The sequence below is a fragment of the Idiotropiscis lumnitzeri genome, chromosome 3 (genome assembly GCF_059441095.1).
Source record: "Idiotropiscis lumnitzeri isolate Australia: NSW breed Sydney's pygmy pipehorse chromosome 3, RoL_Ilum_1.0, whole genome shotgun sequence".
NCBI classification, from domain to species: domain Eukaryota; kingdom Metazoa; phylum Chordata; class Actinopteri; order Syngnathiformes; family Syngnathidae; genus Idiotropiscis; species Idiotropiscis lumnitzeri.
The window spans coordinates 10,646,647-10,673,412 of NC_142393.1; the positions used below are offsets into that span (position 1 = coordinate 10,646,647).

Consider the following 26,766-nt stretch of genomic DNA (forward strand, 5'->3'; position numbering starts at 1 on the left):
GCTAGGGGTGACACGTTGGTCCATGTGCGACCATTTTGCTACTTGTTGATTTTGAAGATGACATCAGTGTCTAAGGATTCAGTTTGCCAGTTTTGTGTGGCCAAACCCAGAAAACAGATGAGCCATGACGGTCAATGATGCAGGTGTCAAACTTTGGTTCTGGACGGCCGGCTGCAACATACCTGATTACAATGATCAGGATACTTGCTAATGAGTTGATCATTTGAATCAGGTGTGTTGCAGCTGGCAGTGATTGAGCGCATGCAGGAAAGTGGGCCTCCAGGACTGGCATTTGACATCTGACGTCAGCTGCCCTCTCAGATTGATAAAAATGGATGGCTGCTTACTTCGTATATTTTGGTCACGGAATATTATTGTAAAGGGGGAAAAAATTGACTAAATATAAACTAACGTCAGTTAAACTATGTACTTTATTTTAATATATTGTTGGCCAACTTATCAAATCCTATTATACGTGTGCTAAGGCTTCACATTGTTAATCTATTACGCAATTATGTACCTTTGTTCGGCATAAAAGCCTTTTAAATAACGTTTCCTGTTTTTGCATTGTTTTAATGCCACCACTCCATGATCAGGATTGACAGATGTTTATTTGTTCACATCTTTGACACAGTTAAGGCAACAAGGTAGAACACTGGAACATTGTGGCTGTTGAGAAATTGTTTTTGTAATCATTGGAATTAAAACATTTGCACAAATGAAAACTTTAAAATATCTGGCACGGGACTCTCAGTGGCAACATTCATACTCGATATGGAAAAAAATAAATATGTAACTGGTTTGACAGTACGGCTGGGGGTCACAAACACTCGTATGTACAACTTAAAATTCACTGGCCCAAGTTCCCCCTTTTTTTGCATTTTAAAATCCATATCTTGGAGACGGGCACAATAGTAAATAGTCAAGTGAATAAACTGAAGATGTCAACACTTGCTGCATCTTAAATAGGCTGCTTCCTGATGATGTGCTGGATTTCAAGGATCCACAAATGACACGGCTATGTAGCGGACGCCAGCTGTGGTGGGCAGACCTTCGTGGTAGTGGGTGAGGCGGCCCGGGTGCATGAGGGCCCAGCCTTTACGCGGTGCCGCCACCGAGCAGTCGTAACGGAGGAACCTGCATCCGCCACCCTGAGGTCACAGTCACACATTAGCCACATATGCAGCTCTGCTGAACAGCAGTTCCTGTGGCATTGACACACTTGGGAATATGTTAATGGAGGTGTCATAGATGTCTTTCTGCATTGGTTTTACTTTATGTATACGGTTTTCTGAACTACAAATTGAATGAATACAAAAACTACTTAAAGGGGAAGTCAACCCCAAAATGTACTTTTTTCTTTACAAGAATATATAATCTATGCAGGCTCACTAGTCGAAAGCTGACATTCAAATTAATATTGGGTTCGTGGAATATGAGTTAAGACAGTTAAGTCAGGGGGCGGCCATTTTGTCCCTACTGTAGACTGAAAAGGACATCACAGTTGCTCAGGTAAGGACCAATCATGGCTCAGCTTCAGAAAACGGGTGAGCCGTGATTGGTCCTTACCTGAGCAACAGTGATGGGTGGACTTTGTTGCCTAATTCATAATCCACAAACACAATATTAATCAGAATGCCCTGTTTAGTCTAGTGAAGGCCCTTAGAACATTTTATTCAAAAGCATTTTTGGGGGTTGACGTCCCTTTCAAGTACACAGTGAAGTTTAGAATTCATTACTATATTTTCTTAGATAGCAACTTTTTTTTAATTTAGCAGACAATATCAGGTGTTTATTAGGGTGCAGACCCTTTTAATGTAAATGGTGTACAGTTTAGTCATTCCTATTTTCAAATATATACATGGAAATTGCAATATTTCTTTATATTATTCTTTACAGTCTGTATCACTGATGGGTAGAACCCCCCCCCCTCAATCTCAAATTTCTAATCCCCTTTAATAAAATTTACAGATGCCCCATGAAAGTGTAAAGGTGTTTTATGAAATGTGGTGGCATCGCTCCTCCACCAACTAAATCCCATCTTGACATTACACTTCCAATGTATGAATTTACCTCAGTGATATTGCTGTAAATTTAAATTCAGTTGCACCTCAGTGTGAAATCTATTGGAGGTGGGGCATTCATTGATTCAAAATAGATGTGGCACACAGTAATTAATTGATTAAGAAATATGGCCACCAAATGAGGAAATACCATATAATGCGGAATTTTGAATTTGCGTATGTTCCCCTTTATCTTACAGTATCGTGTAACATTGTAACGTATCTATCTATCTATACATATATATATATATATATATATATACATGAAAGTACAATATTGCACTTACAGCACAATTCTATGCCGTATCATTATATTAGCTAATGACAAGAAAATAATTCTGCTGATTAGCCAAGTATATTGAAGATGCAGGGAAATGAGATGGATGCAATGACAACAATATAATTCATGCAAAAGAGAACAAACGTACAAATGCACAAATTTAAAAAAAAATGGAATGGGATGGGAAAGTATGCAACACCAGGAATGTAGATTGACATGCCAGCCAAAGAATGGTGATCCTCTTCTAATGAAATCAGTCTTTGGGCACTACACTACTCTACAGCAGGCCTTCCCAAACTGATTAGACTCTCCGGTGGGGGAGTGTGAATGAGGGAACTGTTTTAAAGCTGCAAACTCTCCAATTATAAGAGCGAAGATGGATAGGATAAGGTTGCAAATGCTATCGGTGTTCATGTCAAATGTCTGACGCCATCCACTCTACATTGTCGTAAAAATGAAGCGAGATTAAAAAGTGACACTTTACACTTGCATGTAACTTTGAGGCGATATAGTGAAACTTGGAGGTGGGTTTTAGTTTGATCAAATCTTGCGAGTGCGTTTTGAGGATTTCGATTGGTTTTGTTTCGCCTTTTCTTTTAAAGAAGTCAAGTCATAAATGTTCTTTACAATAGTATGATTTATGCAGCCCCACTAGTCTAAAGATGGTATTCGGATAAATATTGCATCTGTGGAATATAAATTGAGCAGCAAAATCCACTATTTTTTTTAATTCATCTCAGGGGGAGGCCATTTGCCTTCACTTGACTTCTATTTTCAAAAAATGAGACAGGGAAAGGCTGCTGTAGAGTAAAAAAAAAAAAAAGTTCTTGGGTGTCCAGGGCAAATATTAATTGTATGCCTCCCATTTAGTCAATTCACAGTGTATTATCTTATTTTAATGTGTTTTTTTTTCTTCCATCTCCTAATTGGATTGAAACTGTTATTTGTTTGACGTTCTGGGACGTTTTTAACCATAATTCACGACCAACCTCCGATGCCACTCACCTCGTAATCAGGGCCCCTCTGATTGAGTGCTATGTTTATAGTGAATGTGGAGGCGTCATGATGTGGCTTCAAAAGGGGCTGCTCATCGGGCTTATATCTAACTACAAAGGCCAAGTCAAAATGAGCCTGCAAACACATAAGAAAGGAGGAAAGTCATGCAAGCATTCGCATAGAAACTGCTCGAGTGGCCACACCGGGAGAGTGTGCGGACGCATGTACACTGGCGCAACTCTTGTTCGATAGAGACAAGCTTCAAGCCTGCTTCGGCATCCAGCATTGCGGCCCACAGATGGAGGAGAAGAAGCAGAGAGTGGTGCAACGTCACCCGCATCGTCAGTTCCTGAGGCTTCTATGACTGCCAGCTGCTCCCCCATTTACCTGATAGTCAACATCTTTGCTGTTGAGAGCAATGTTTATAGTGAATGTGGAGGCGTCATGGTGAGGCTCGAGCAGGGGCTGCTCGTCTGGTTTGTACCTCACTACGAAGTTCAAGGGGGTAGTGCACTGGAAGAAGACATGTTTTGTCAGCACAACAGCAAAGCGGAGGGACCCAAATAGGCTTGCAAAATTCGGGGAATTTTCAAAGTTGGAAATAAGCCAGGAAATAATAAAAAATTGCACAAACGTTAGATAGTCTGACAATAATTTCCCTGTTCCAAAGCGTAAACGATTGTTGGTCCACCACCATTCTTTGTGTCACGCATCTGCCTCTGCTTCTTTATGTGCAGCCAAAAGTTCTTCAGTGGTTTGCCTTGAATGTTATAAGTCGGCCAATGTTTCCTTTATTCTTAAACTGTGGACAACACGGACTTTACATATAGCCTGCTGCTAAAAAAATCTGTCCATGTTGTAAAAAGCGACATGTGACTGCTTTTATGAAAAATAATTGTATTACAATAAGTCTATTGCGGGTTCCAGGTTGCCAATCCTAATATTTCATTTTTTTTTTCTTGTACAATAACTACCGTGGGATTAACGCTCGTTTATATCAGGTGTAATTCCGCTATCGACCACTACAAGGCAGCACAGAGAGACGGTGCAAATTTGAATGTACCAAATAGGAAGTACAGTATTTCAGTACAGCTGAGTTTTTGTTAAAAGTTGGCGTCTGGATGGCTCAGTGGGTAGCAGCCTTGACTTCAGACACCAGGGCTTGGGAATCAAACCCCGATCAGGGTGACTGATAGCATCCAGTTGGGTCCCCCCTCGGCATAACCCTATCGGCTACATGCTGTTTCCCAACCATTATTGTGGGTGGGTTGCAACAAGAAGGACAAACATCGTAAAAACTGCCAAACACAGCATGCGAATAACTTGCTGTGGCAACCGCTAACTAAAAGGGATGAAGCTGCAACTCAAACAACAGCAACTAGTTTTTCTTAAAAATTACGGAAAATGCAAAAAATACTTAAATATTCAAAAAAAAAAATATAATCTTGCTGTCGGATGGTCTGGAACATAACCACCGCGATAGAGGGAAGAGGCTACAAGTGATCCCAAAAGCTTCAACATATCTTGCCATTCATATCCTGAAAGTAGTCTGAAGAACCCCCACAGTTGGAATGCAATCCTCTTCAATCCAAACTGCAGCCTTACCAAAATCCAATTTACCGCATTTGTGGTCCCACAGCTCCTGTTGAAGCTCACAGGTAGTGCTGAACACTTCTTTTAATCTCAAATAATGTCTAAGGTCTTACCTTGGTGTAGTAACCGGGATACATTTGCTCAGTTATCGGCGCAATGTACTCCAGTAGAAATTGGTGCCATTCCTTATCGAAGTTGACTTGATTCATGTGGATGTCAATGGTGGGGACATTCTCATAGCCACCCTGGATTCGAGTGTCCTGGCAGTCCAAAAATAATCAAAGAGAAAAAGGGTTGGTTGTTAATTATATGCCCAGGTATAATTGATTATTGATTCATTCGAGAGGGAGAACAAAAATGCATTCTGTCACCACCCACGATGACAACAAAGGTAAGAGATTCAATTATCGTACACAGCAGATAAAGGAGGGAGACCTTACCATATTACCGCCTCCTGACCATTTCCCAAAGTGTTCCATTTCTTCCACCAAGTGGTTGCAAGCAATATCACTGAAAACTGGAAACCAGTATACATCTGGGCAAGGCTGAGGAACAGAAAGAACAAAGAAAAGCCACTGAAGGACCTGTGGCCTAAACTATTTGACTCCACAGTCAACGGAAGATGAGATGAGAGAGATGAAGATGCGCGATATAGAGAGATTATGTAAAAAAATAAATAAATAAAATAAAACACATTGTAAAGGTATTGGAACACACACGTACACGAATCACAAAATGATCTGTCATCAACCTTGACAACCTCGGTAGGCTTCATCAGTCAACTAATAGTCCTCAAAAGAGCACACAACTTCACCAAGGGTAAACAATTTACATCAGCAGGGGAATTTGGTTTCTCAAGGAAGAGAATTGAGTTTCGGTCGTCCTAATATTAATGAAACAGAAATGCAAACTTTTCTCGCAATAGCAAAGAAGTGGAGCTTAAATGCATGTTAACAACTCACAGTTTCAATAAATGTTTCTTTCATGATGCGAGTGTAGTTCTCATGGATATAACGCTCCTCCCAGTCCTGAAATAAACACAGAACATTATTTTCAGGCCATCTAAACAAACATATAACTGTTTTAAAAAAAAAGTCCAATGTACCTGCTACTGTTTTTCTTTGACTACTTTTAACACAAATAATACTGTCACAGTTTCATCTTATACACTCGTTGTGGAGTGGACTAGTATGTTTTAAATATGTGTAACTTTTAATATTGCATATTTGAACATGTTTCATGCTACATAACGCCACAAAGACTTATAGATACCTACTCTGTATTATGCACAGACAAAAACATATATATAGAACATATACTTCTACTAGGGCCTGCTGATAGATTCTCACCTCTGGATTTTCAAATATCTGCCACAAATCATTATGCAGATGACTGGTCTGATAATTCTCTGTAGATAGGATGCGTCCAAATGTGTCCACGTTGGTAACATACATGAAGACTTCCTGCGAAGAAAGGCAAGGCAATGTATGTTCAGAATGCAATTTGTATAGATGCTAGGGTCTTATATTTTCTTATGTTGACCTTGTTTCGAACATGTTGGCAGAAGGCCATGTCAGGGTCCAGGTAATTTGAAAGAAATAGATCGTCGTCTGAGAGCTCAAAGCGGAGGAGGCTGGCCTTCATCAAGTACACGCTGGTTATATATGGAACATTCCATATTCCCCTGCAAATATGAGCGCGTTAGAATATTTGCAGCACATACCGATGTTAAAAATGAACATCATCAACATTCACGCGTCTTACACCCTGCGTCCTTGGACAAGATCCACGTAGTCCTCAGACCTGGCATAGTAGCCTTCTGCGCTCAGGGCTCCCCAGAAGTTGCTCCAAAGTCGGCCAGTTCGCGTCAACAACGGTGCCACGATCGGCCTAAAGAGCATTTCAGGTAGTGTTATAATCACGGAGTCTTCCGGACCCTAACTCTACCAAAATAGATAACCATTTCAAAAAATATTGCATACGGTATATAGAGAGGTGATCATTATTGAGTTTTGATAAATATACTTGCAGGTTTTGTTCGATGAGAATTTTGAGTGTGTTCTCATTCTTCAAAGCAACGTCAACGTCCAAGTTGAAGAAATAGTCACAGTCCTTCTGCTTCCTGCACATATCACTGAAATACAAAATTCCCATGTTACTTTGTATGCAGGAGTAATAATTACACTGGCCTACACATTTTCACTAAACTTTTAAATCAGAGATTCAAGTAAACATATTTATATGATTTTTTTTTTGCGCCAATTCCAAATCTGCCATTGTTTTGGGTTTTATCATAATAATAATAATAATAAATTATATTTTGAAAAATTAATGAATTAAGGTTTACGTGCAACAATGTGGATTTTTTTTTCTAAAACGTCATAGCTTTGACAATGACCAATCAAATCCATATCGTGCAAACCTTTATGGGTCAAACTCAGAAAACAAAAATTATAAATATCTCAAAAACCGAATGTGCTGGGAAAAAAAACAAAGACATTTTTTTAATCAGCAGCATCAAAAATACTTTTAGGGACCTAAAAAGCCATCTCTGATTTAAACTTGCTGTTGACCAGTTTTATTGGGACTTGGTGACTCACAAGCCCATGTTGCGTGCAGCTGTGCCATCGATCTCTTCGGGCCCAATGAATTTGACATCCAGATAAAGACTTCCGTGGTCGTGCAGGAAAGAGCTGACCTCACGCTCGTGATGAGGTTCCTTGAGCAGAAAAATGGGACGGTAAAATGAATAGAAAGCTGGTTTAATTAATCCTCGTGAGAGTAAGACACATTTCCAAAAGATTTACTTCCATGTAATGGCCAGAAATATGAGCTAGAACACTCATTAACTAGAAATTGTTCGAAGAACTGACTTCTACTCAGGAAATGCATCTGTAAATATTGTCAAAATTCTGGCAGCTCTGTAATGATTAGAAGCTCCTCAGATCTTACACATGATGTGGTTAGGGGTGTGCAATATATTCTGAGACCAAGATAAAAGCATCCAGAAAAGCTTATGATGGGATTTTGGATTGACAAAAAGTGACGGACACAAACACAAAGTGCCTGGCTGATAAAATCGCGTCCTGTTACCTTGTTGTAAATGAAGAGCTTGAGTCGATTTTTGGGATACTGAAGTTTCAGCAGGCGTTCAAAAAAGACAGTGACAAACGGCGTCGGCTGCTGAATGAAGACACCAACCACCACCAAAGGATAATCATTTTCCTGATGGGGAGGAAAAACAATATTGAGTGTCTGGCAAAAGTATTTGTCTATTTCACACACACCATATCTAATTGAGCATTACAATGATCAAGATTTAATAGGTTGGAAGAGAATGTCACCATGAAGGGAAAAATGTGTGACCGACCTTAAGGTTCCTGAGTGGGAGTAGATCTTCATGACACACTGTGCAGCCCATCTCAAATGTCCACACGTTTGGTATGTAGTTACCAAGGTAGTTGAGCTGAAGCTGGAAAGCAAAAGTCTTTGTTTTAGTTGATCTCAATGTGTATTACACCGACAGATAGGATTGTTGAATCCTATAACCGTTCCTTTTTTTCATTTGGTTTTCGGTATAATTCGGACAAACGTGTGGCCATCAGTATTTGGCAGTTTAGTCTTTGCAGTTTTTATAAGTGTATCATTTCCTGCCTCGCCAATTGACATTGGAGTCAGCGTAGCAAAATTGTGGCCTGGCAGAAAAAAAAAAAAAAAGATTCTGTCTACGACTGCAGTTCAGTACCAATTTGAGACGCTTTAAAATCATCACACTGCTCCATCGTATTGCACAATTTATGCTTCGGGCTGTTTAGAATCATAAACTTCCGTTTGAATTCTTCGCACAGTCTGTACCTTGGTCGGTCCGTTCCCGTGAATGATGACTGGTAACGTATCGTACAGCAAATTTCGGGCTCGTACGCGTCGATCCTCAAATTTTAGCACCACTTCATCTGGAAACACAATCCACACATACAAAGCAATCACATAATCTTATTCATGTACTGCTTTGTGTTTTGGACGGGCTCCGGTAGGTTGTTCATGCTAAGGAAGGTGAAACTTTGGTTTCCGTGTGGCAGACACTCCAGTTTGATTCAATTGACTGTTGAAAATGGGAGCTCACGGAGAACTAACAAATTCCTTACTTGGGGAAAAAAATGCAGCAGAAACTGCGGAGCACAGCTGAGGTTTAAACATGCAGTTCCTGACTAATAAACCCTGAAATGTATATAAGTCTTGCTGTGGGATTAGTGAGGAATAGGTTGATGAATAGAATTTAGTGATTCGACCATTGATGATGTTAACCTTTAAGGTGAGAGCCACTATTCAAAATGCGAAGGGCTCTTGCGTCTACATCTTTACAGTGGAATGTTGCCACGCAGCTGTTAAACAAATTCACATAACTTTCCAAACTTAACAGTTTTGCTGCCATTGTAGTCAGTTGACATTTGAAATAGGCCAGTAAATCGCCCCTTAGTGGTTTCATTCAAATTGGGGCGGCTTTGAAAAGTCAGATCATCTAACCTTTACGCCACTTTTCCTTAGCCTTTGTTAGAATACGTCGTCAGGTCAAGAGAATGAAAAAGAAAAGGGGCTTCCCTTCAAACAGAAGAAGATGTTACAAATGAATTCAACTCCATTATTCCTTACAGACATAATCGTGCAACAGAGAGCATTGATTGGATTCCTTTCTTTACATTTTTCGGTTTGTTTTTCTCTGTCGGCTCAAAGTTTTATCCCTCATACATTTTGCTGTATTTGAAAATGTGTTCACAGCTCTTTTTTCTGTATTTCCGCTGGAAGTTTGTTGTTGTTAGCACAATGGTCTCAGTGCAGAGGTGCAGGGTTGGATTGCGGTTCCGGCCTTCCTGTGTGGAGTTTGCATGTCCTCCTCGTGCCTGTGTGGGTTTTCTCCGGGTACTCCGGTTTCCTCCCACATTCCAAAGACAATTATTATAATTTTTTTTAAAAAGGTGATAAACTTCATCAAACAACCAAACTCAGCGATGGGGTCATCAGCGTGGGATACCAAACTTACGCGTTTTCCCTTAATTTATTTCAAGAGTCATATTACCTTTTTATTGCTCACCGTGAAATAGTTAAATAACCCGCCCAAGAAAACTATAAGTGTGAGGTTGCTGTGTGCGTGATATGAGTGTGTGTGTGCATGCACAACACGTGATTGACTCTTTGGTCACACCTTCAGCCGCAATGATCTCTGATAGTTTTAAAATAATAATAAAATAATAATTAAAACTAAATTGGAGGCCTAAGATGGGGCAAGAGAAGGCAGGCGTTTTCTAAAGATATTTTTAAAAATGTCCAACTGAGAATGGCAGTAAAAAAAAAAAAGGTGTTATCGGAAGGGTGCACGTAACATTTTTAACACAGCAGCTGTATTCAGTAAACAGCCGAGTTTATCACATGTAACAGCAACTTAAAAGTTAAAACAGATTTGATCGCGGTTGGACAATAAAAAGTCATTTCACTCACCAAGAGCTCCGTGAAGGTTCTGAAACAATCTGCATTTGCTGTCCAGTGTGATGTTTATGGATTTCTAAAACAGTCATAGATGTTTTACTCATTAATGGATACATTTCATTCGATAAATATCAAGCAACAAAGGACAGAAAAAGAACAAAAGAGTAGCAGAACGTATCTTACTCTTTTCTCTGGATTTATATAAATCTTGGTGAAAAACAGCTGATCGCTATCACCGTCTTCTCCCGCCCACTCGGCAACCATTTCCTTGACGTTGGGAAGGTAGCCAACAAAGCCTGAGGGGTAGCAATAAACTAGTGTAAAGAGGCACCCTAACTTGCTGTGCGTCACATACAAGCACCTTTGAAACTGCTCGGGCTCATTACCACGGCAAGTTTAGCTTTTTTTTGTGCTCATAAAAATGTTTTTGTTCTACAAGGAAACCTACTCTCCAGCTGTGAACACACCACATGTCGTGTTGTAACCTGCTAAAAAAGTCATCTTAGCTCAGACTGAAATCTTAAACAAGTGATTGATAATCTCAAATCTTTTCTTGCGAATAAAAAAAAATAAAATACATTGCATAATATCCGTTTTGTTTTCAGAGTATAAAAAATGGGCAGCATACCCCCTGAGCCGAGGAACCTGTTGCCCTCCCGGACATGTGGATATTTGTCCTCCAAGTGTCTGTCAGGCCAGATCAAGGTTTCGGAGGAAAACACCACTTTGTGTTTGGCCTGCACAAACTTTTTTAGCAGCTCTTTGGGACCGGATGCGAAAATCACATCATAGCTGCGGAACACAAGAAGGAAAGTTACAAGATAATAATACTGACACAGCAGCGGTGCAAGCCAGTGACCAACCAAAGCAAAAAAATACATAGGGTTCTTTTCTCAATTTTCTCCTTGGCTGAGGTTACCGTGACAACAATACAAGCAGAATACAAAATACTGTGTAAGCTTTACTCAAATATCAAGGTCAGTTTAGAATTCTATCTAATATTCGACTGACTTTCAAAAAGAAGGTCATGTCTCTAGGCCAGCTGTTAAAAGGACATTAATTACATTGTTAGATTACATGTGTATCATTAAAATAAAAACACATTACCTGTCAATAAAAAGAATGATTTTCTCCTCATCTTTGATTGCCTCGAGGGCAGCTTTAAGAATTCGCACTTTCTGACCTCCCCCGGGGGACAAGTAGTCACCTCCTTTCCATTTTTCACCACGACCAAGAGCCTGTAAACACACAAATAGTGGCAATCAACTGCACTTTTATTGTGTTATACATGACATGAAGACAGTCAACTTTCATTTCCTACAGCCAGGAGAAAATGTTTGTTTACTGATGATGTAGTACGGTACTTAATACAGCAAAAGTTTGTCCCATTCACACACTTTGACAAAGTGTGAATAAAACTGTGCAGTTTATCGGGTCTCTTTGATTGACAGGCGACCAATCTAGGGTGTAGTCAAGTCAGAATGCTGACTTTGTGTACAGTACTACTCTTGAAATTTTGCACGATGGATCCGTGTTCTTCCAAGTATGTTCCCGTTCATTTTTTGTGAGAATCCACACGTGTAATCCGTTATGATTAGCACATAAATTGTGCTATGTATTGTCAGAAGCTGTAAATTTAATCCTGAACAGTTCCAAGATGTATATTAGAAAATAGCAAATAGAAATGATGAATTCTATGTTCTGCCCGGCAAAAAAATAAATAAAAATTTAAAATAAATAAATGAAAATAAAAAAAAAAATAAAAAATCAAATGAAAAAATAAAAAATAAAAAAATAATAATAATAATAAAAATAATAAATCAATAAATCCAATATACGATCATGGTTTTGTTGTTTTCGCGCTGGTGAAAAAAAAAATTGTGGCTACATAACAAAACAGCCAAGATTCTAACAGTCAAACCTTCAGTCACTGGGCAACGCACTCTACCAACTGAGCCAAAGCCACCCAGTAACATCTACATGCTGTTGCTGGCCTGCTGGTGACTGACTATCTTTATCTCAAACCTCATTGATTTTACAGGTGTCAAATGTTTGTAATCATGAAATGTATTTTTTGATGAATGCATAAACTTAATTGAAACACATGAGCATGTTGCAACAAAAAAGGAGAAACATGCAAACTCCACCCAGGAATGCTGTCTAACGAAAAAAAAAAAGTACAGCAAACATCAAATACAGTAAAGAATATTCAATTTTGAGTTTCCTACCTTGACACTGTAATTAAAATGTTTTGCTGATCTCATAAAACGTTTGAAGCCATCAGTCTCCTTACTGGCAATAGTCACAACTAAAAGTTTATCTGGAAGACAGAAGAATTCAGTCAGGAATTTATGGTGGCATGTGAAGATGGCGCTCACATTCCAAGTGGCTTTTTGTGTCAACAGGATTAAAAAAAAAAAAGTAATGAAATGGCTGGTGACATCACTGGGGAGGAACTTGGAGATCTTTGAGTCAGTGAAGGACAGGTGATCACTTAGCAAAGTAATCTCAATCATGGACAATCCTTCACATTCTCTCCATGAAACTCATGTGGAGCTCTTTCTCTAACACTCATAAATAAGGTTATAGAATCTCACTATCAATGTACTATTATTCATCTCTTTCAATAAAATCATCTTTAGTGCTGAGCATAACCACATATTGAAGTTACGGTATGCAGAAGAACTTTAGCATGTTCCTTGTGTTCAATGATCACAATGGTAGATGAGATTCAAGTCAGGCTACTTCCGGCATTTCTGCGACCTCTTTGGAAACTAAGTGTTGGTGGACTGAGTTAAGTTCCATGGTCCCGATGAAAGCTCCAAATGACAAGAGTAGGTATGAAGATTTTTCTGAATGATTTGTGAATAACTGATTTAATCCACGATTCCCTTCATATGCTGCTGGTTTCAAAGCATTTCAGGAAAATCATTGAGTCAATGTCATGCTTCATTGTAAGCAGGGAGGGTCGAATTTCATATCATCCATCGTCCCCCTCCAGACCTGACCTTAATTCATTATACAGATTATGTTCCAGGATTTTTTGGGTTATACTACAGCATAGAATCCCAACAGTAAATTCATTATGAGTGTCAGAGTATAACAAAATATAAATGTGTGTGAGTATGTATGTACTGCATGTATGTAGGCATATAAGTTAAGCACAATTGTGTATATATATATTTGTAGGTTTATGTTGACTTTTTTCTTTTTTTTCTTGTTGGGATATATTATATAAATGATCAATTGTATTCATTTGAAACAGTGTTTAGTATGACTTTTACAACCTGAGATTTTACGACCTGCTGCCGTCATGTCTCACAAATTGAGTAGGAGAAGTTTATGTTGACAGAACATAACCAAATGTGTGTAAATCAAATGACTCATTCAATGGGTTTCCTTTTTCCCGTGGAAAAACATCTAGTGTGAAAGACCTATTAGGATAGTGGAGAAAACGAGGTCAAAAGTGCTCAAGTACAATTTGCTTAAATTACTATTAATTTTGTTATTTTCAATGCTATTCGTCTAGAGCAGGGGTGGGCAAACTTTATGATTGGCGGGCCACAATGGGTTCTAAAATTTGACAGAAGGGCCGGACCAGGAGCAGATGGATGGAGTGTTTTGGTCACCTCACCTCATCAGAGAAATAAAATACATTTAATTTTAGATGAAAATGAACAAAAGAATTACAAGTTTTATGTCTTTGAAAAACCGCAGTATTTAGAAAATAAAACATTAACATGGTTTATTCATTTTTTTTTTCAAGTTCGGCAGGTTGGATTAAAACGTTTAACGGGCCGCATGTGGCCCCCGGGCCGTAGTTTGCCCACGCCTAGTCTAGAGTGAATAATGGGCACAACAACAACCACGCGGACAACAGTAATAGTACCAAATAATATAAAACCCTGCAAGTATTCACATTCTCAAATGATTACTTCTACAGCATTCTCTAGGAAATCACAATGTTCCATAACTGTTGAGCTAATGTGGACCTGTTGGGACTACCAATTGCCTGCGGGCACCATGTTTGTGACCTCTGTAGTGAGCACCTATGAGGAGGACTGGCTGCAGTTTTCAGAAATTTTCTGAAGTAAGATTTTTATACTTAGATAAGTGTTTTAGTCCGTCCCAAGTTTGCACATTTTTGCATAGAAATGTAATCTACAGCGGGAGTTGGAGATCTTCTGATTGCATCTGTATCTATCTCCCCATCCATGGCTTCAAACTTCACTCAAGATTCATTGTTTCTTGTTGCTGTGCATCTCGAACAGTTTGCAGCCCCAGTGAAGGAACGTTGTCTCTATTCCAGGCACTGTACTCATTTTCGTTTAATTCACTCTTTAGCTTCGACACTAACGTTCTATCCCACGGGAAAGTGAGGCGGAAACAAACAAGAACAGCCCTGTCCACGTCAGCGGCACGATCGGAACCCAGTGACTATTTTCTTTAGGCGGGGGTACCCATAAACATACAGAATTCCCTCATTTCCTGTCAAACTTTTTTTTGTTTCACCTGGCCACGGCTATTAATTCAACACAATGTCAGCTTCAATCCGCACGACAACCAAATTAACGCGAGCAACACGAGGAAGGACATAACTTATTTATGGGTAGTATAACACCTATTGAGTCTGCCGGGGTAGCTTCATGTGTGACGCCATTTGCCACTTGTAAGCGTGTAACTAACAACTGCGAAGCACCGCTTTCTGTCTTACCTTCTTGGAGTTGTTGCTCGTCGCAGTTTCTCAGAGGAAGGAGTGTGTAGATAAGAAGGACGGGGAATAACAGAGGCCAAAGTTTCATGGTCAAACCAGACGCTCGCTTGCTTGCTTAGACCGATGGAGTGAAGATTGTAGAAGGAGTGAGTGCGGAATCACTTTGCCTGCTGCCCCGGCTATGTAAAGGGAGGACCCCCCCCCCCTTCCCTCTCTCTCTCTCTCTCTCTCTCTCTCTCTCTCTCTCTATCTCTCTCTCTCTCTCTCTCTCTCTCTCTCTCTCACACACACACACACACTCTCTCTCTCTCTTTCACCCCCCCCAACTTCGTCCTCAAAGTTTGAGAACAAACAAGTGCGGGGCTTCTATTCACGCTCGGTGCATCGCCATGTCCTAAGGGGTGTCTGAGATTCGACACAGGCATGCTATATAAACAAGCTGTGATTTGGATTCAACCTCAGTGGCCGTGGGTAATCGACAGTCAGTGTCAGTCCAGCTGTTCCGTGAACTTGAGTTCCTGCACGCAGAGGCCGAGCGTGGGCTGGACCGTTAGAGCGTTACTTGGATTCCTTCCGCCAGTTTGGAAAAATAAATCGAAGTGCCTCAAAATAAAATGACATTTTATAAAAGATATTCCGCAAGAATCCGTTTTGATTTAAACACGTTTTTTTTATTTGCCTGATCTTTCAGATGTCAAAGGAGAATTGAAACGTTTTTGTATCTGTATCAACACACAGACGCCAGAGAAACATTCAATTTAATATTGGTATTTTAGGTGAAATTTAAATATCCACAATAACATTTACAAGTGCCTTTATTTGGCATTTTGCCGTTCTCTAACAAAGAGCAGAATGCCAAAATTCACAAGTGTTTATGAACCATAAATAAATCCAAGGGGTATGCCTTTTTGTGACTCTTTGAGTCTGCCTGTATTTCTATTGCAAACTGCCGATGGCACTGGCCTTGAACTGTCATGATTTGTATTTGCTGTTTTTGATTTAGTTAGTTCCATGTTTTTTCCTTGTGTTAGGTGCCTCGTCATGTTCATTGTGGCCACCTGTGTTCGGCTACCCAAGCCCCAGTGTTAACCAATCAGGTCCTTCCAACCCTTTGTGTCTTGTCCAGGTGCTCATCGTTGTCTCATCAATTTGTTTGTATTTAGTTCCTTGCAAACTCCGCAAAGGAAGCCCGGAGCCAGAATTGATCCCATCACCTCTTCACTGTGAGGCCATTGTGCCGCCGGGTTTAAATGTAACTCTTGAGGGTTTAGTATGCCTTTTACCTATAGTAAACTGGGATTGACTAACTTTTTTTCTTGTGGCCATGACCAGGAAAAGTGTTTATCCATGGGTGGGGAAATCTACTTTCACTCTGCTGTTATTCCGTATCGCATGCATAACTCCACACAAAGAGACAATTTACACGTGGGCAAAGGAAATATGAAAGTTGAGTTTGATGATTTGCTCAATGGCACTTTAACAGAAGCAGACTGGATATTGTAAACGTCCCCATATCCGTAGTTTTCAACCCGTGTTCTCAATATGTACATGTGTTGCGAACTACTATCACTATTTATGTGATTTTTAAAAAAATTAAGAGATTTTTTTTGGGGTGTGGAGGTGCTTTACATTCTCATTCTTTACCAAATCGATCATGTAGTTTACATTTGACACAACGACATTCTGTAAATCGACACTACATCACCCGACACGCTAGATGGCAATGTTTACTATTTATGCGATTGCACTGTACAACAACAATAATTACGGCTTTCCTCTCTACTTTACGACTCGTGCCTTTGCGACAGTTGTAAAAACCGGAAGTGTAGGATCCGCTGGTGGCAATTTCTCAAGAATTACACGGTTGACACGTCAAATCAAACGTAACGTCATGTGACTCGATGATTGAAACACGGGTGAGTGTCAGAATACCTTTTGTAACAAATATGAAAGTAAGCACAGTGACGCGTTTTTCGCAGGTTTCTTTCAAACTCCAAGGAACGTAGCCGGGCTAATGTAGCCTGTCGCAAGCGAAGCCACTTGAAAACATGCTATTGATCAGTGACTTTTTAACTGGATAAACTTGTGGCGCTCAAGTATTCGGACTCTTAGCACGTTTAAAGCAAACAATGTGGCTCCAACAACGACTGAAGGGACTACCCGGTTTGTTATCAAGCAGCTGGGCGAGAAGACTTCTCATCGGATTGCTCGTCTTCCTCATTTTCTACTGGTATCTTGGAGCAGAACGCAGGTGGAGGATCTTTAGTGGCTCGCATATGCCGGGCGGGGTGACTGGACAATGTCTTCAGGCGGAAATCCACAGATGGAAGTCTCTGGTGGACCGTGGGGAGGGTTTATATAGCACATCTCAGGAACAACTTGACACACCCTTTGTATCAGGTAACGGCCATATCCTTATTGACACTGACACTAACCAACTCTGGGTGGCGTCGTCTTCACAGCCTGGTTCGGCTCCGGTCCATCAGACCGAATATTCTCCCATTTTGGACATTCATCTTGAAGGAAAGCAGGTGGAAGCGCGGGCAGCCATGATGTGGTTCCGAAAAGGATCTGTGCTGTCAGTTCGATGTGCCTCATCTGCAGCCGCACAGTCATCCCAGGACTGTGTCACCATCAGAGAGGAGTTTCTCGCCCACAGGAGTCGACACAACGTTTTCATTCAGAGGATCCACATCAACAACCCTTCCGACAAATCGACCACTTTCGAGATCACCCACAAAGGCGTCAACTCTGGTGGAAAATTCTCCACCAGCGTGGATAAATTGGAGGACAGAGAGATAGTGCTCTCGTCAGGCAGAGTCCCTTTAGAGAAGAACCGAATGGTGGTGGTGGTGGTAGTCACCAAAAAACTCAACAACAGGATCCAAGTTTTTTCTAAATCTGAGTACACCGAAAATATTCTGTCTGTTGTGAGAACTTCTGAGCCCATCGAGCCGTCCAAGCTGGAGGAGACATTCACCAGCCTTCGGGATGGAGCCAAGAAAGAGCTGGCAGAGCTGCTGCGGACTGCTGTGGACGATCTGGTCATAGATCACCAGCAGGCTTGGATGGACCTCTTCATTTCAGGTAGCCTTTTCAAGCAGTTGTTGTTTATTCAGTAACATCATGAACAGTTCTCTGTATTTAACCAATCAAAGTAGTGAACACTGACTGGCCACCAGTCAATTGCAAGGCCGATTAGTTTGGTTTGGCAAAATTCTCTTAGTTTTTCTCAGTTGCTTTGGGACAGAAATTTGCAAATCAGTAAGTGCCTTTCTCAAAATAGTTTGTACAAACAGCAAACCATCATGATTCCCCCGCGAAAGCCATTTTCTTTCTCAGTCTTTCATAAATCACTTTCACTCATCAATTACAATGTTAGATTTGACAGCGAGTGGCAAAATGGATGAAAACTTTATTCACATTACACAAATACAATATTAATCAGAATATTGTGATTGGACTTGTGGGGCTGCATTGACCGTATTATTGTGAAGAACATTTTGGGTTGCCTTTCACTTTAATTTCCTCTGCAGTAACTAATGGGTCTATTGATGTGACTGTTTGACACTGATGTCCTCGGTTTACCGCGGCACTCCGTTCCTACGGCGGAGGTCAACCTGAATTTGTACTCAAGTCGGAATGTAGAAATCACAAATAGAGCAAATCCATCCTTTATCTAAGCTGCTTCTCCTCACAAGGGTCGCAGGGGGTGCTGGAGCCTATCCCAGCTTTCTTTGGGCAGTAGGCGGGGGACACCCTGAACTGGTTGCCAGCCAATCCCAGGGCACCCAGAGACCGACAACCATCCTCGCTCGCACTCATACCTAGGGACAATTAAGAGTGTTCAATCAACCTACCATGTATGTCTTTGTAATGCGGGAGGGAGGAAACCGGAGTACCCGGAGAAAACACGGGGAGAACATGCCAACTCCACACAGGAAGTCTGGAGCCGGAATCGAAAGGAGCACCTCTTGCGCTATGAGGCCATCGTGCGGCCAATTATAGTAAACATTTGTATGAAAAACACCTCTAGACCAACAATCAAATGACATTTTTTTTTTATTTAAGTTCAGAGACTGTGCATGCCTTCTTCTGACACTTTCGAGTGCTGTAATCTGCCTCAACCAAATAATTTCCTCTCTGCAACACGGTTTTGGTCTACTCCACAACTTGACAAATGCGGCATCTGACCTATTATGCTTCTTTGTCTAGGCGTCGAGATGAGAAAGATCACGGACTCGCACACGCCGTCGAGCCGCACGGTGAACGCCACCCTCTACTACATCCTGTCCTCCTCGATGGCTCCCTTGTTGGAACGCAGGCTGAGCAGCGAGGAGCGCGCCCGCCTGGAATCCAGCCTCAACTACGCCGACCACTGCTTCAGCGGCCACGCAACCATGCATGCTGAGAACCTGTGGCCCGAGAGGGTGAGCAGCACGGCGCAGATCCTGCAACTGGTCACGCTTTGGACCCTGACCCTGCAGAAGAGAGGCTGCAAGGTGCTGGTGGCGGCCGGCGCCCACGGAGCCATGCAGGGCATGGCGCTCAGCTTCGGTGGACTCCAGTTCACCGAGAACCACCTGCAGTTCCAGGCTGACCCGGACGTGTTGCACAACAGCTACGCCCTGAGGGGAATCCACTACAACCAGGACGTCATCAACCTGGCGGTGCTGCTGGATGCTGAGGGCAAGCCTTTTCTCCACGTGTTCGTCAAACCGCAGGAGAAACCCGTCAAGCTGTACGCGTGTGAGGCCGGCTGCCTCAACGAGCCTGTGGAGCTGACGTCGGAGGTCCAAGGTCACACCTTCCCGGTCATGGTGACCCAGCCCATCACCCCGCTGCTTTACATCTCCACCGACCTGCGCCACCTGCAGGACCTGCGCCACACGCTGCACCTCAAGGCCATCCTGGACCACGAGGAGCACATGGCCAACAGGTACCCGGGCCTGCCCTTCCTCTTCTGGTTCAGCGTTGCCTCGCTCATCACGCTCTTTCACCTTTTCCTCTTCAAGCTCATTTACAATGAGTACTGTGGCCCCGGTGCCAAGCCCCTCTTCAGGAGCAAGGTATAATGGCACAGCACTGCGAGATTAATGATTGCAAACTGATCTTTGTTTTTTTTTTTTATGTGTGGGCGTGTGTGTGCTGGCACAGATTTCCAGGTGTTGAGTTCTCATGTGGCACAGTTTCATCACCGGTATGACACACGTTACATTTGCTCTTTAACTTTTTGATGGTAACACTCATTCGGTTTGAAGGCAATTTGAAATGTAAAGTAACAAACCTGGAAGTTCAACAACTTTACCAAAAATGGTTTTATTTTAAGACCAAAAAGAAAATAATGTTCTACCTAGTATTACTCCTAGGAGTACTTCTCAAAAGGCCAATCATTGTTTCCTGATCTTGCGCCTGACGTGTCCTGGAAATCACAACTGGTGTACCATAAGCATGCCAATTGTAAATGAACGGAGTTCCCATTTCAGTTAAGAGATGAGAAAAGCAGTGAGTCCTAACTAGCTGGTATCAATCGTCAAAACTAACCTGTTTGTATCCCTAACTACAAAAAAAGGGATGTGGGGGAACGCCATTCTCGAACAGGAATTCATGGGAGTGTTTGTGTGCATTTAAGTCAAAGCCAAATACAATTATTCTTTTGTTCTCTGCAGTTGAGTAGCAGCATTCTAATAAACTTGTGCAGTCAAGATGATCTAACTCATCCATATGAACAAATAGTCCCATTGGTCTCCTCGCTTGTTGCTACGGCAACAAATGAAAGCAGATTACGAGGGTTCATTTTACTGAGGTTACTGCGCAGTGCAGGCGATGTCATACATGTATGTTAATGTTTGTCAACGTCAACTGGTTCCAAGTTAACATGTCCTCAGCTTTGCTGAGCACCTGCTGACACTTTGCCACGTCTCAGATTACTTTCTTTGCTGTGTGTTTGTTGATGTTTTATAAGGAATCATTGAATTAAATTAACAAGAAATGACGTGGTTGGCTTTGTTTCATTTAGTCCATGAAGCCACACAGAAAAAGAACAACTTCAATTTCATTCATATATCCAAGTGGTATGTGTGAAGATTAATATTTTTTTTTGTATGATAATCTATGGGAATCTTCAATTAAATTTCTTTTTACTGACACGTTAGCAATTTAGGGATTGGACACTGTCACTGAATCAGAAAACTGCACCAAAGGAAATGTGGATTACAGCATCACAAAGAAATTTGCAGCCTAAATGAAAAAATATTCTTTAATAAAATGTTCAAAATGTGTTTTTTTTTTTTTTTAAATCAAGTCAGTGAAAATTTGTAATCCAGATTACGGTGTGAATATTTACAGTGTATTTAAATCATCTCAAATTTGAGCCCAATACCTAAAAAAAAAAAAAAACCCCAATGTAACCTTACAGATATTTCCAAAAGTACAACTAAACAAGATTTACAGATTTACTAATATGGATGTGTCGAAAATGTGGTGAGATTGTGGGTTTGTCAGTGTACAAACCACACACGCATCTTTAAAACTGATGAACACAAGATGTTGCTTCTCTAACAAACACAATTAAACAACAGTAATTTGCGTTTTGTTGAATGGCTCAAAAACTCGTTTGCACGTCGCTGCTTTCAGGGAAAAAAAAGTGACGGGCTAATTTTGAACTGCTGTCACATCGAGGATTTCTTGAAAGTAACCAGATTACAACCATGCAATGTACTGTAACGTTTAAGAATCAAATGGCCTGCACAAAGGTACCATAAAATGTGCATGAGAGATGAGCTACAAGTCTTTGAGCATGCCAATCTGGGCAGCGATCTTAAGCGCGGGGCCTAGTTTGATGTTCATGGCCCCCACAAGATGGTCCTCCTTGAGCAGGAGGAGCGCCTGACCGTCGATCTCTTGCGAACGGAAGCTCTCTGCGATCTCCAGGCAACCTGCGGACGGAAAAGGGTCGAATGAGGATGCAAGCACATTTTTGCATGCTACCGCTCTTGTGTGTAACCACCACAAAGGCCTTTTTTCCAAGCTCCAAAGCCAAACTCTTCCTTTTTAGAGGCAAATAAGCATGATTGTCATAAGGGCAAGACATCTTGTTGCTCAATGACCCACACAGCCTTGTGGCGATGTGTGACACTTGCTAGGTTGAATGGTTAATAAAATTATGGCAACAGGAAAATAGTATTTTTTTCAGTACATTTTAGTTACTTTTCAACAAATCAAAAACTTAAGTTATTGAGTGACTGCTATGAAAGGCAAACGATGTTTAAACATTCTGCCACTCCTTTTTTCTACCCATTTAACTCATTCACTGCCAGCCCAGGTAAAATGAAAGTACGTCTATATCCGTCAATGGTAGCGAATGAGTTAAAAATGTCAGCATATCTGATAGACAACACAAATATGAAGAAAAAAAAATGGGAGAAGCAATTGGTTGGGAAAAAAAAGGTGACATGCCCCACCTGGCAGAGAGCAGATGAAAACATAAACGTCATCCACGTTCCACTGGCCGGGATCTCGCGGGACTTCAGTGCCTTGGTCCCGAGGACACCATTGGTCTTGTTTATAGCTGGGCAAGTCTGAACATTGGCTGGATTCTCCCTGTGCGGGTTGAGTCACGTAACCAGCAGACTTCCGCGTGCAGGAAGATGTCTGAAAGTAGAAAGGCTGCTATCAAAAACCACCATTCATCGTCATTTAATAAAAACGGACATGGATATGTTGAACCTTTATCACAACTGAAGTTGACTCTCGTCCCACCTTGTCTTTAACGTCCAAAGTGGAGTTTTTCAAACTGGAGTTTTTGTGGTTTTCATTCATTCCTTTTTGTTTCTTCACATCCTCTGTAGTGGATTTGCGGTTTGGGAAGAGGCCAACTCTTTTTGTGCAGCCTACATTGTATCTAGGAACAAAGACACTCGGATGAAGTTTTGATCAATAAATCACTCATTATTGGTCTGTTTCATTTTTATGTAAAGGGAAAGTCCAGTACATTTTTTTCTCTGATGGATTTTGCCATGTAATCCATATTCAACAAACAATATTAATCTGAATACCATATTTTAGACTAGTGGGGCCGCATAGAATATCCATTCTTCCATTCGTTAACCAAACTGCGTATCCTCATGTGGTAAAGAAAAAAAAATGACTTGACTTGCCCTTTTATCTCAGTTTCTTTTGCACCAATTAGATTATGGCCACAGTCAAAAAAGTTAACAGCAGTGCATTGAGAATGTGAAAAAAAAATCCTCTGCCTTGATCCACAGTGGTTTGATTAAATGATGCATTTCACCTAACCACTTTCTATTTATCACCTCCAGACTTTCGTTTGAAGGCAGACTAAGTGGGCAAATCCTGTGTCAGACTATACTCGATTACCTTTTAGCACAGAGTGTCGAACAGAACCTCTTGGACCTTTTAAAGACGTACGCAAAGTCCACCTTGCCACAAAGCTCACAGGTAAGCATGGGCTCTTGTCGAGCCTTTGAATCTGATGGAGCAAGGACAGAAGACAAGTCAGACATCTACAGCGGTGATGGTCCTACCGTATTGATCATGGAATAAAAAATACCATTAGGCAAAATGCCACAATATTAAATTATTAACTCATTCACGACCAGCCCAGTAAAAAAAAAAAGGGATTTTGACGTATTTATCCGTCAATGGTATTGAATGAGTTAAAATTATTTTTTTATATTATTTTTATTTTTTATTACTGTACTGTACTGTACTGCTGTCAATGCCACAATAACTTTATTCACTCATGTCTGCATTTTTTTAGCTTGCCTGTCCGTGTTTGTCAAAAAAAGGAGAAAAAAAGTTCTGAACTAATCTAGGAGAAATGCCAGTAAAATCTGGGCCGGAGGCCTGAGAAAATGACAGCAGTTCCAGGCAAGCGCCAACAATGAGACCACTGTGCCATTTGAAGGAGAGGAGACTTAATGTTACCCTTTGGCGGAAGGCCATTCATTCTTGAGTCTGACGCGTCTCTCCTGATGCAATCAACTGAAAAGGAAGGACGTTCTACCTGTAGACACAAGAAGATAATATTTAAAAACTGTAATGGGCAGTTGTTATATTTAGATTCCACTGCAAATAATACGAAATGGGACTGTATGCACATAGTACATATATAGTGGTCCAAAGGTTTGCGATAGAAAAATAAGTCAACTTTAGCATTTTTCTTTAGCAGTTTTCTTAGACAAAAAACATCTAATAAAGTGCAATGCATTGGCGCTGGATCTATTATCATTATTAAAAACCTCACATTAATATAGCAGAGTACTTCCCCCTAAACAACAAGACACATATTGTGCTTGTAATTGCACACAAAGTGCCGCATGAAATATTTCAATGCATCCTCAAATTAAATGAATCAGAATACATTTAAATAATAAGTAAAATGTACTTTAATGTAATTTTGTCCTTCCTAGAACTCCATAATTATCCGTCTATTCCAGCATTAATAAATCAATCAGTGTTTGTGTGTGCGCATGGGAGTGTGTGACTCGAGCAGAGCACTCACAGGAAAAGGCTCAGCGCCCTCTTGGATAACAAAGCCCTCTATTAAATGGGTCAGGATGTGGGATTTTACTACGGCCTGGGCTGGCTTACTCTCTCCTCTGTGTCGACTACTGTTTGTGTTGCCATTCCCAGCGGTCATGACTGGAGCACAGGATGCCCCTCACCTGACAACACAGTACGGCAACAAACATTATTAGTCAAATTGCCAAAAAGAAAAAACAGGTGGAATGTTCAATTCATAGAATGATAGATATCTATAGAATTGATACATTTAAAAACACCTTCTGCTTTTTTTTTTTTTTTTAAGATCGTGTGAATAAAATCTCACTTGAGGTCAATCATGTCCCAGGAACCTTTAAATGGCCGCTGCATCTTAAACAAATGTCACGTCTACGTCAGCGTCGGGAAAGATCCAATATAAGTTCCTAGGTGTACAGTCGACTTTTAACAGAAGTTTGACTTGAACCGTTTTAGGGCACAGAGACAGCAGCTATGAACAGAAATGTTGTATTACAATCAATACGTATCTTGACATAAAATAAGGGAAAGGACAGTCTAAAACCGGAACACAGAAAGGGCTGACATCAGCCATGATGAAGAGCCCGATGTCAAACGTATATTTAATATTTATAATCTCGTCAATGTTATTTGCTCTATTTTGCACCACAGAGTACTTAGTTTTGAGATCTACACAATAATAGGTCTTCAATTTTTTTTGTATATGTCACTGTACATTGTGAAGAAAATCGCTGATGAAATCAAAATCACAATATCTGGCAGAAAAATCACAATGCAATTTTTCCCTAAAATCGTTCAGCCGTTGTCAGGTGTCAAGAAACAAGAAGGCACATTCAGTTACCACCATAAATACTCGTTTGTTAGTATTTAGGGCGCAGAATTATTTTCCAAGCATTTTCATGACTTTACTACAACGTTAGCAAAGGTGAGTGAATCCACTACGATTGGTTCCGACTTACGTACGCGTTGGGGTAAGTTGCCATATACACGGGACGGAACTCCGTCGTAAACCGAGGACACCTCTTGTTGTTTCATCGTTTATTTTGAGTGGAGCTTTTCATGGGTTCTGACCAATAATCTTGTGAATATAAATTTTGTATGAATAAACAAGATGAGCAATCATTTTCGTTAACGATGGCTTACGAGGGTTTGCGAGATGCACGTGTGAGATCCACAGCATTAAATGCAACATTTCCACGGCCGTGTAACCCGTGAAGACGTGAGAATAAAGGAGTTGAAATAACTATTTCCGTCCGAACCCACCTTTGGGCCACTTGGGTAAAGAGGCGCCTTCTGGGTTAAACAATGGTGAGTCCCAGGGTAGAGGACCCCTTTGTTCTGCAGGCGACGTTTCATTCACTCACCGTTCCTCCTGCGCCAACACTTATCCGAGCCCAGCCGAGCAAACTCCGGCCCAAATTAGTTCATCATTTCTTTGTGTTCATGGCCTCAAAGTACAATAAAAGTGCAACTCAACTCTTCGAACAGGACACAACACTTGAATTGTCCGTGCGCGTGCCTAACGCCCGAACAACAACAAACCGCCAAGCGCCACTTCCGCTTGTACCCTCCAAAATAAAATGCTGCACGAAGTTAAACCCTTTCAAGTTGTATCAAAATTATAATACTGTAATGTAACTACATTGTCGAATTTATGCAGTAATATATACAGTAAAGCCATCCACCCGTAGACGTTTATATCCGGGGCCAGAACTAGCCTGCCACATATTGCCCATGAAAGGAAATCGCGTTTGTGTTTCACACTTCTTGCTAAATGGATTAATTTATTCTTTTCATTTGGACAGAAAATATGTACAAATACTGGACATTTTGTTTTAATTTTTACAGGTATTACAACTTTATCATTTGTTTTCAGCAGCGTGAACAAATGTTTAATTTGTATCCTAAATATATACCCTAAATATTTGGTTGTAATTATTTACCATGACTTCTGATTCCAAATTGTTGTTAAATGTTTGTAATTATCAGAATCTGAAGCGCTTTATTGTCATCGTATCAAAGGGTGCAATATTTGAAGTCGTATAGTTTGAATTTTAACTGATGAATCTATGTAGTATAATTCATACATGTATGGC

The 26,766-nt window shown here is 40.8% G+C and overlaps 3 protein-coding genes across 8 annotated transcripts; 1 reads left to right on the forward strand and 2 right to left on the reverse strand.

Moving 5' to 3' along the window:
• Positions 1 to 592: 592 nt before the first annotated feature.
• Positions 593 to 15,326, reverse strand: plod1a (procollagen-lysine, 2-oxoglutarate 5-dioxygenase 1a). Of its 3 annotated transcripts, XM_088291311.1 has the most exons (20): positions 15,128 to 15,326; positions 12,642 to 12,733; positions 11,521 to 11,651; positions 11,042 to 11,205; positions 10,597 to 10,709; positions 10,426 to 10,489; positions 8,788 to 8,885; positions 8,303 to 8,404; positions 8,026 to 8,157; positions 7,533 to 7,651; positions 6,962 to 7,066; positions 6,697 to 6,822; positions 6,475 to 6,616; positions 6,282 to 6,395; positions 5,895 to 5,960; positions 5,373 to 5,477; positions 5,046 to 5,192; positions 3,727 to 3,852; positions 3,349 to 3,474; positions 593 to 1,151 (listed from the first exon to the last, which is right to left on the reverse strand). In XM_088291311.1, exons 1-20 carry the CDS (start codon positions 15,213 to 15,215, stop codon positions 996 to 998), a joined length of 2,316 nt encoding a protein of 771 aa, XP_088147437.1. In that variant the 5' UTR covers positions 15,216 to 15,326; the 3' UTR covers positions 593 to 995. The 3 variants fall into 3 exon arrangements, with proteins under 3 accessions (XP_088147437.1, XP_088147435.1, XP_088147436.1); XM_088291309.1 differs by lacking the exon at positions 3,727 to 3,852; XM_088291310.1 differs by lacking the exon at positions 3,349 to 3,474.
• Positions 15,327 to 16,307: 981 nt separating this feature from the next.
• On the forward strand, positions 16,308 to 21,408 carry kiaa2013 (KIAA2013 ortholog). Its single transcript, XM_088291259.1, has 3 exons — positions 16,308 to 17,043; positions 17,107 to 18,214; positions 19,343 to 21,408. Exons 2-3 carry the CDS (start codon positions 17,257 to 17,259, stop codon positions 20,200 to 20,202), a joined length of 1,818 nt encoding a protein of 605 aa, XP_088147385.1. The 5' UTR covers positions 16,308 to 17,043; positions 17,107 to 17,256; the 3' UTR covers positions 20,203 to 21,408.
• Positions 21,120 to 26,225, reverse strand: LOC148339867 (polyhomeotic-like protein 2). Of its 4 annotated transcripts, none has more exons than XM_088291262.1 (7): positions 24,981 to 25,112; positions 24,654 to 24,816; positions 24,077 to 24,155; positions 23,507 to 23,618; positions 22,856 to 23,030; positions 22,591 to 22,780; positions 21,120 to 22,065 (listed from the first exon to the last, which is right to left on the reverse strand). In XM_088291262.1, the coding sequence occupies exons 2-7, from the start codon at positions 24,789 to 24,791 to the stop codon at positions 21,911 to 21,913; spliced, it is 849 nt and encodes a 282-aa protein (XP_088147388.1). In that variant the 5' UTR covers positions 24,792 to 24,816; positions 24,981 to 25,112; the 3' UTR covers positions 21,120 to 21,910. The 4 variants fall into 4 exon arrangements, with proteins under 4 accessions (XP_088147388.1, XP_088147386.1, XP_088147387.1 ...); XM_088291260.1 differs by lacking the exon at positions 24,981 to 25,112 and adding an exon at positions 25,934 to 26,225 and having other exon boundaries at positions 21,122 to 22,065; XM_088291261.1 differs by lacking the exon at positions 24,981 to 25,112 and adding an exon at positions 26,035 to 26,225 and having other exon boundaries at positions 21,124 to 22,065.
• Between the last annotated feature and the right edge of the window lie 541 nt (positions 26,226 to 26,766).

Excerpts from the sequence above, each read along its gene's own strand:
- plod1a (XM_088291311.1), bottom strand. The coding sequence starts at position 15,215 with ATGAAACTTTGGCCTCTGTTATTCCCCGTCCTTCTTATCTACACACTC. Across the intron at positions 10,710-11,041 it reads CAGGTTCCTCGGCTCAGGGG|GCTTTGTTGGCTACCTTCCC; the intron begins GTATGCTGCCCA and ends GCTACCCCTCAG. Across the intron at positions 5,193-5,372 it reads GGTCAGGAGGCGGTAATATG|GACACTCGAATCCAGGGTGG; the intron begins GTAAGGTCTCCC and ends TTGGACTGCCAG.
- kiaa2013 (XM_088291259.1), top strand. The coding sequence starts at position 17,257 with ATGTGGCTCCAACAACGACTGAAGGGACTACCCGGTTTGTTATCAAGC. Across the intron at positions 18,215-19,342 it reads GATGGACCTCTTCATTTCAG|GCGTCGAGATGAGAAAGATC; the intron begins GTAGCCTTTTCA and ends TTCTTTGTCTAG.
- LOC148339867 (XM_088291262.1), bottom strand. The coding sequence starts at position 24,791 with ATGACCGCTGGGAATGGCAACACAAACAGTAGTCGACACAGAGGAGAG. Across the intron at positions 24,156-24,653 it reads AGGGCGCTGAGCCTTTTCCT|GTAGAACGTCCTTCCTTTTC; the intron begins GTGAGTGCTCTG and ends TTGTGTCTACAG. Across the intron at positions 22,781-22,855 it reads CAACTTCAGTTGTGATAAAG|ACATCTTCCTGCACGCGGAA; the intron begins GTTCAACATATC and ends TTCTACTTTCAG.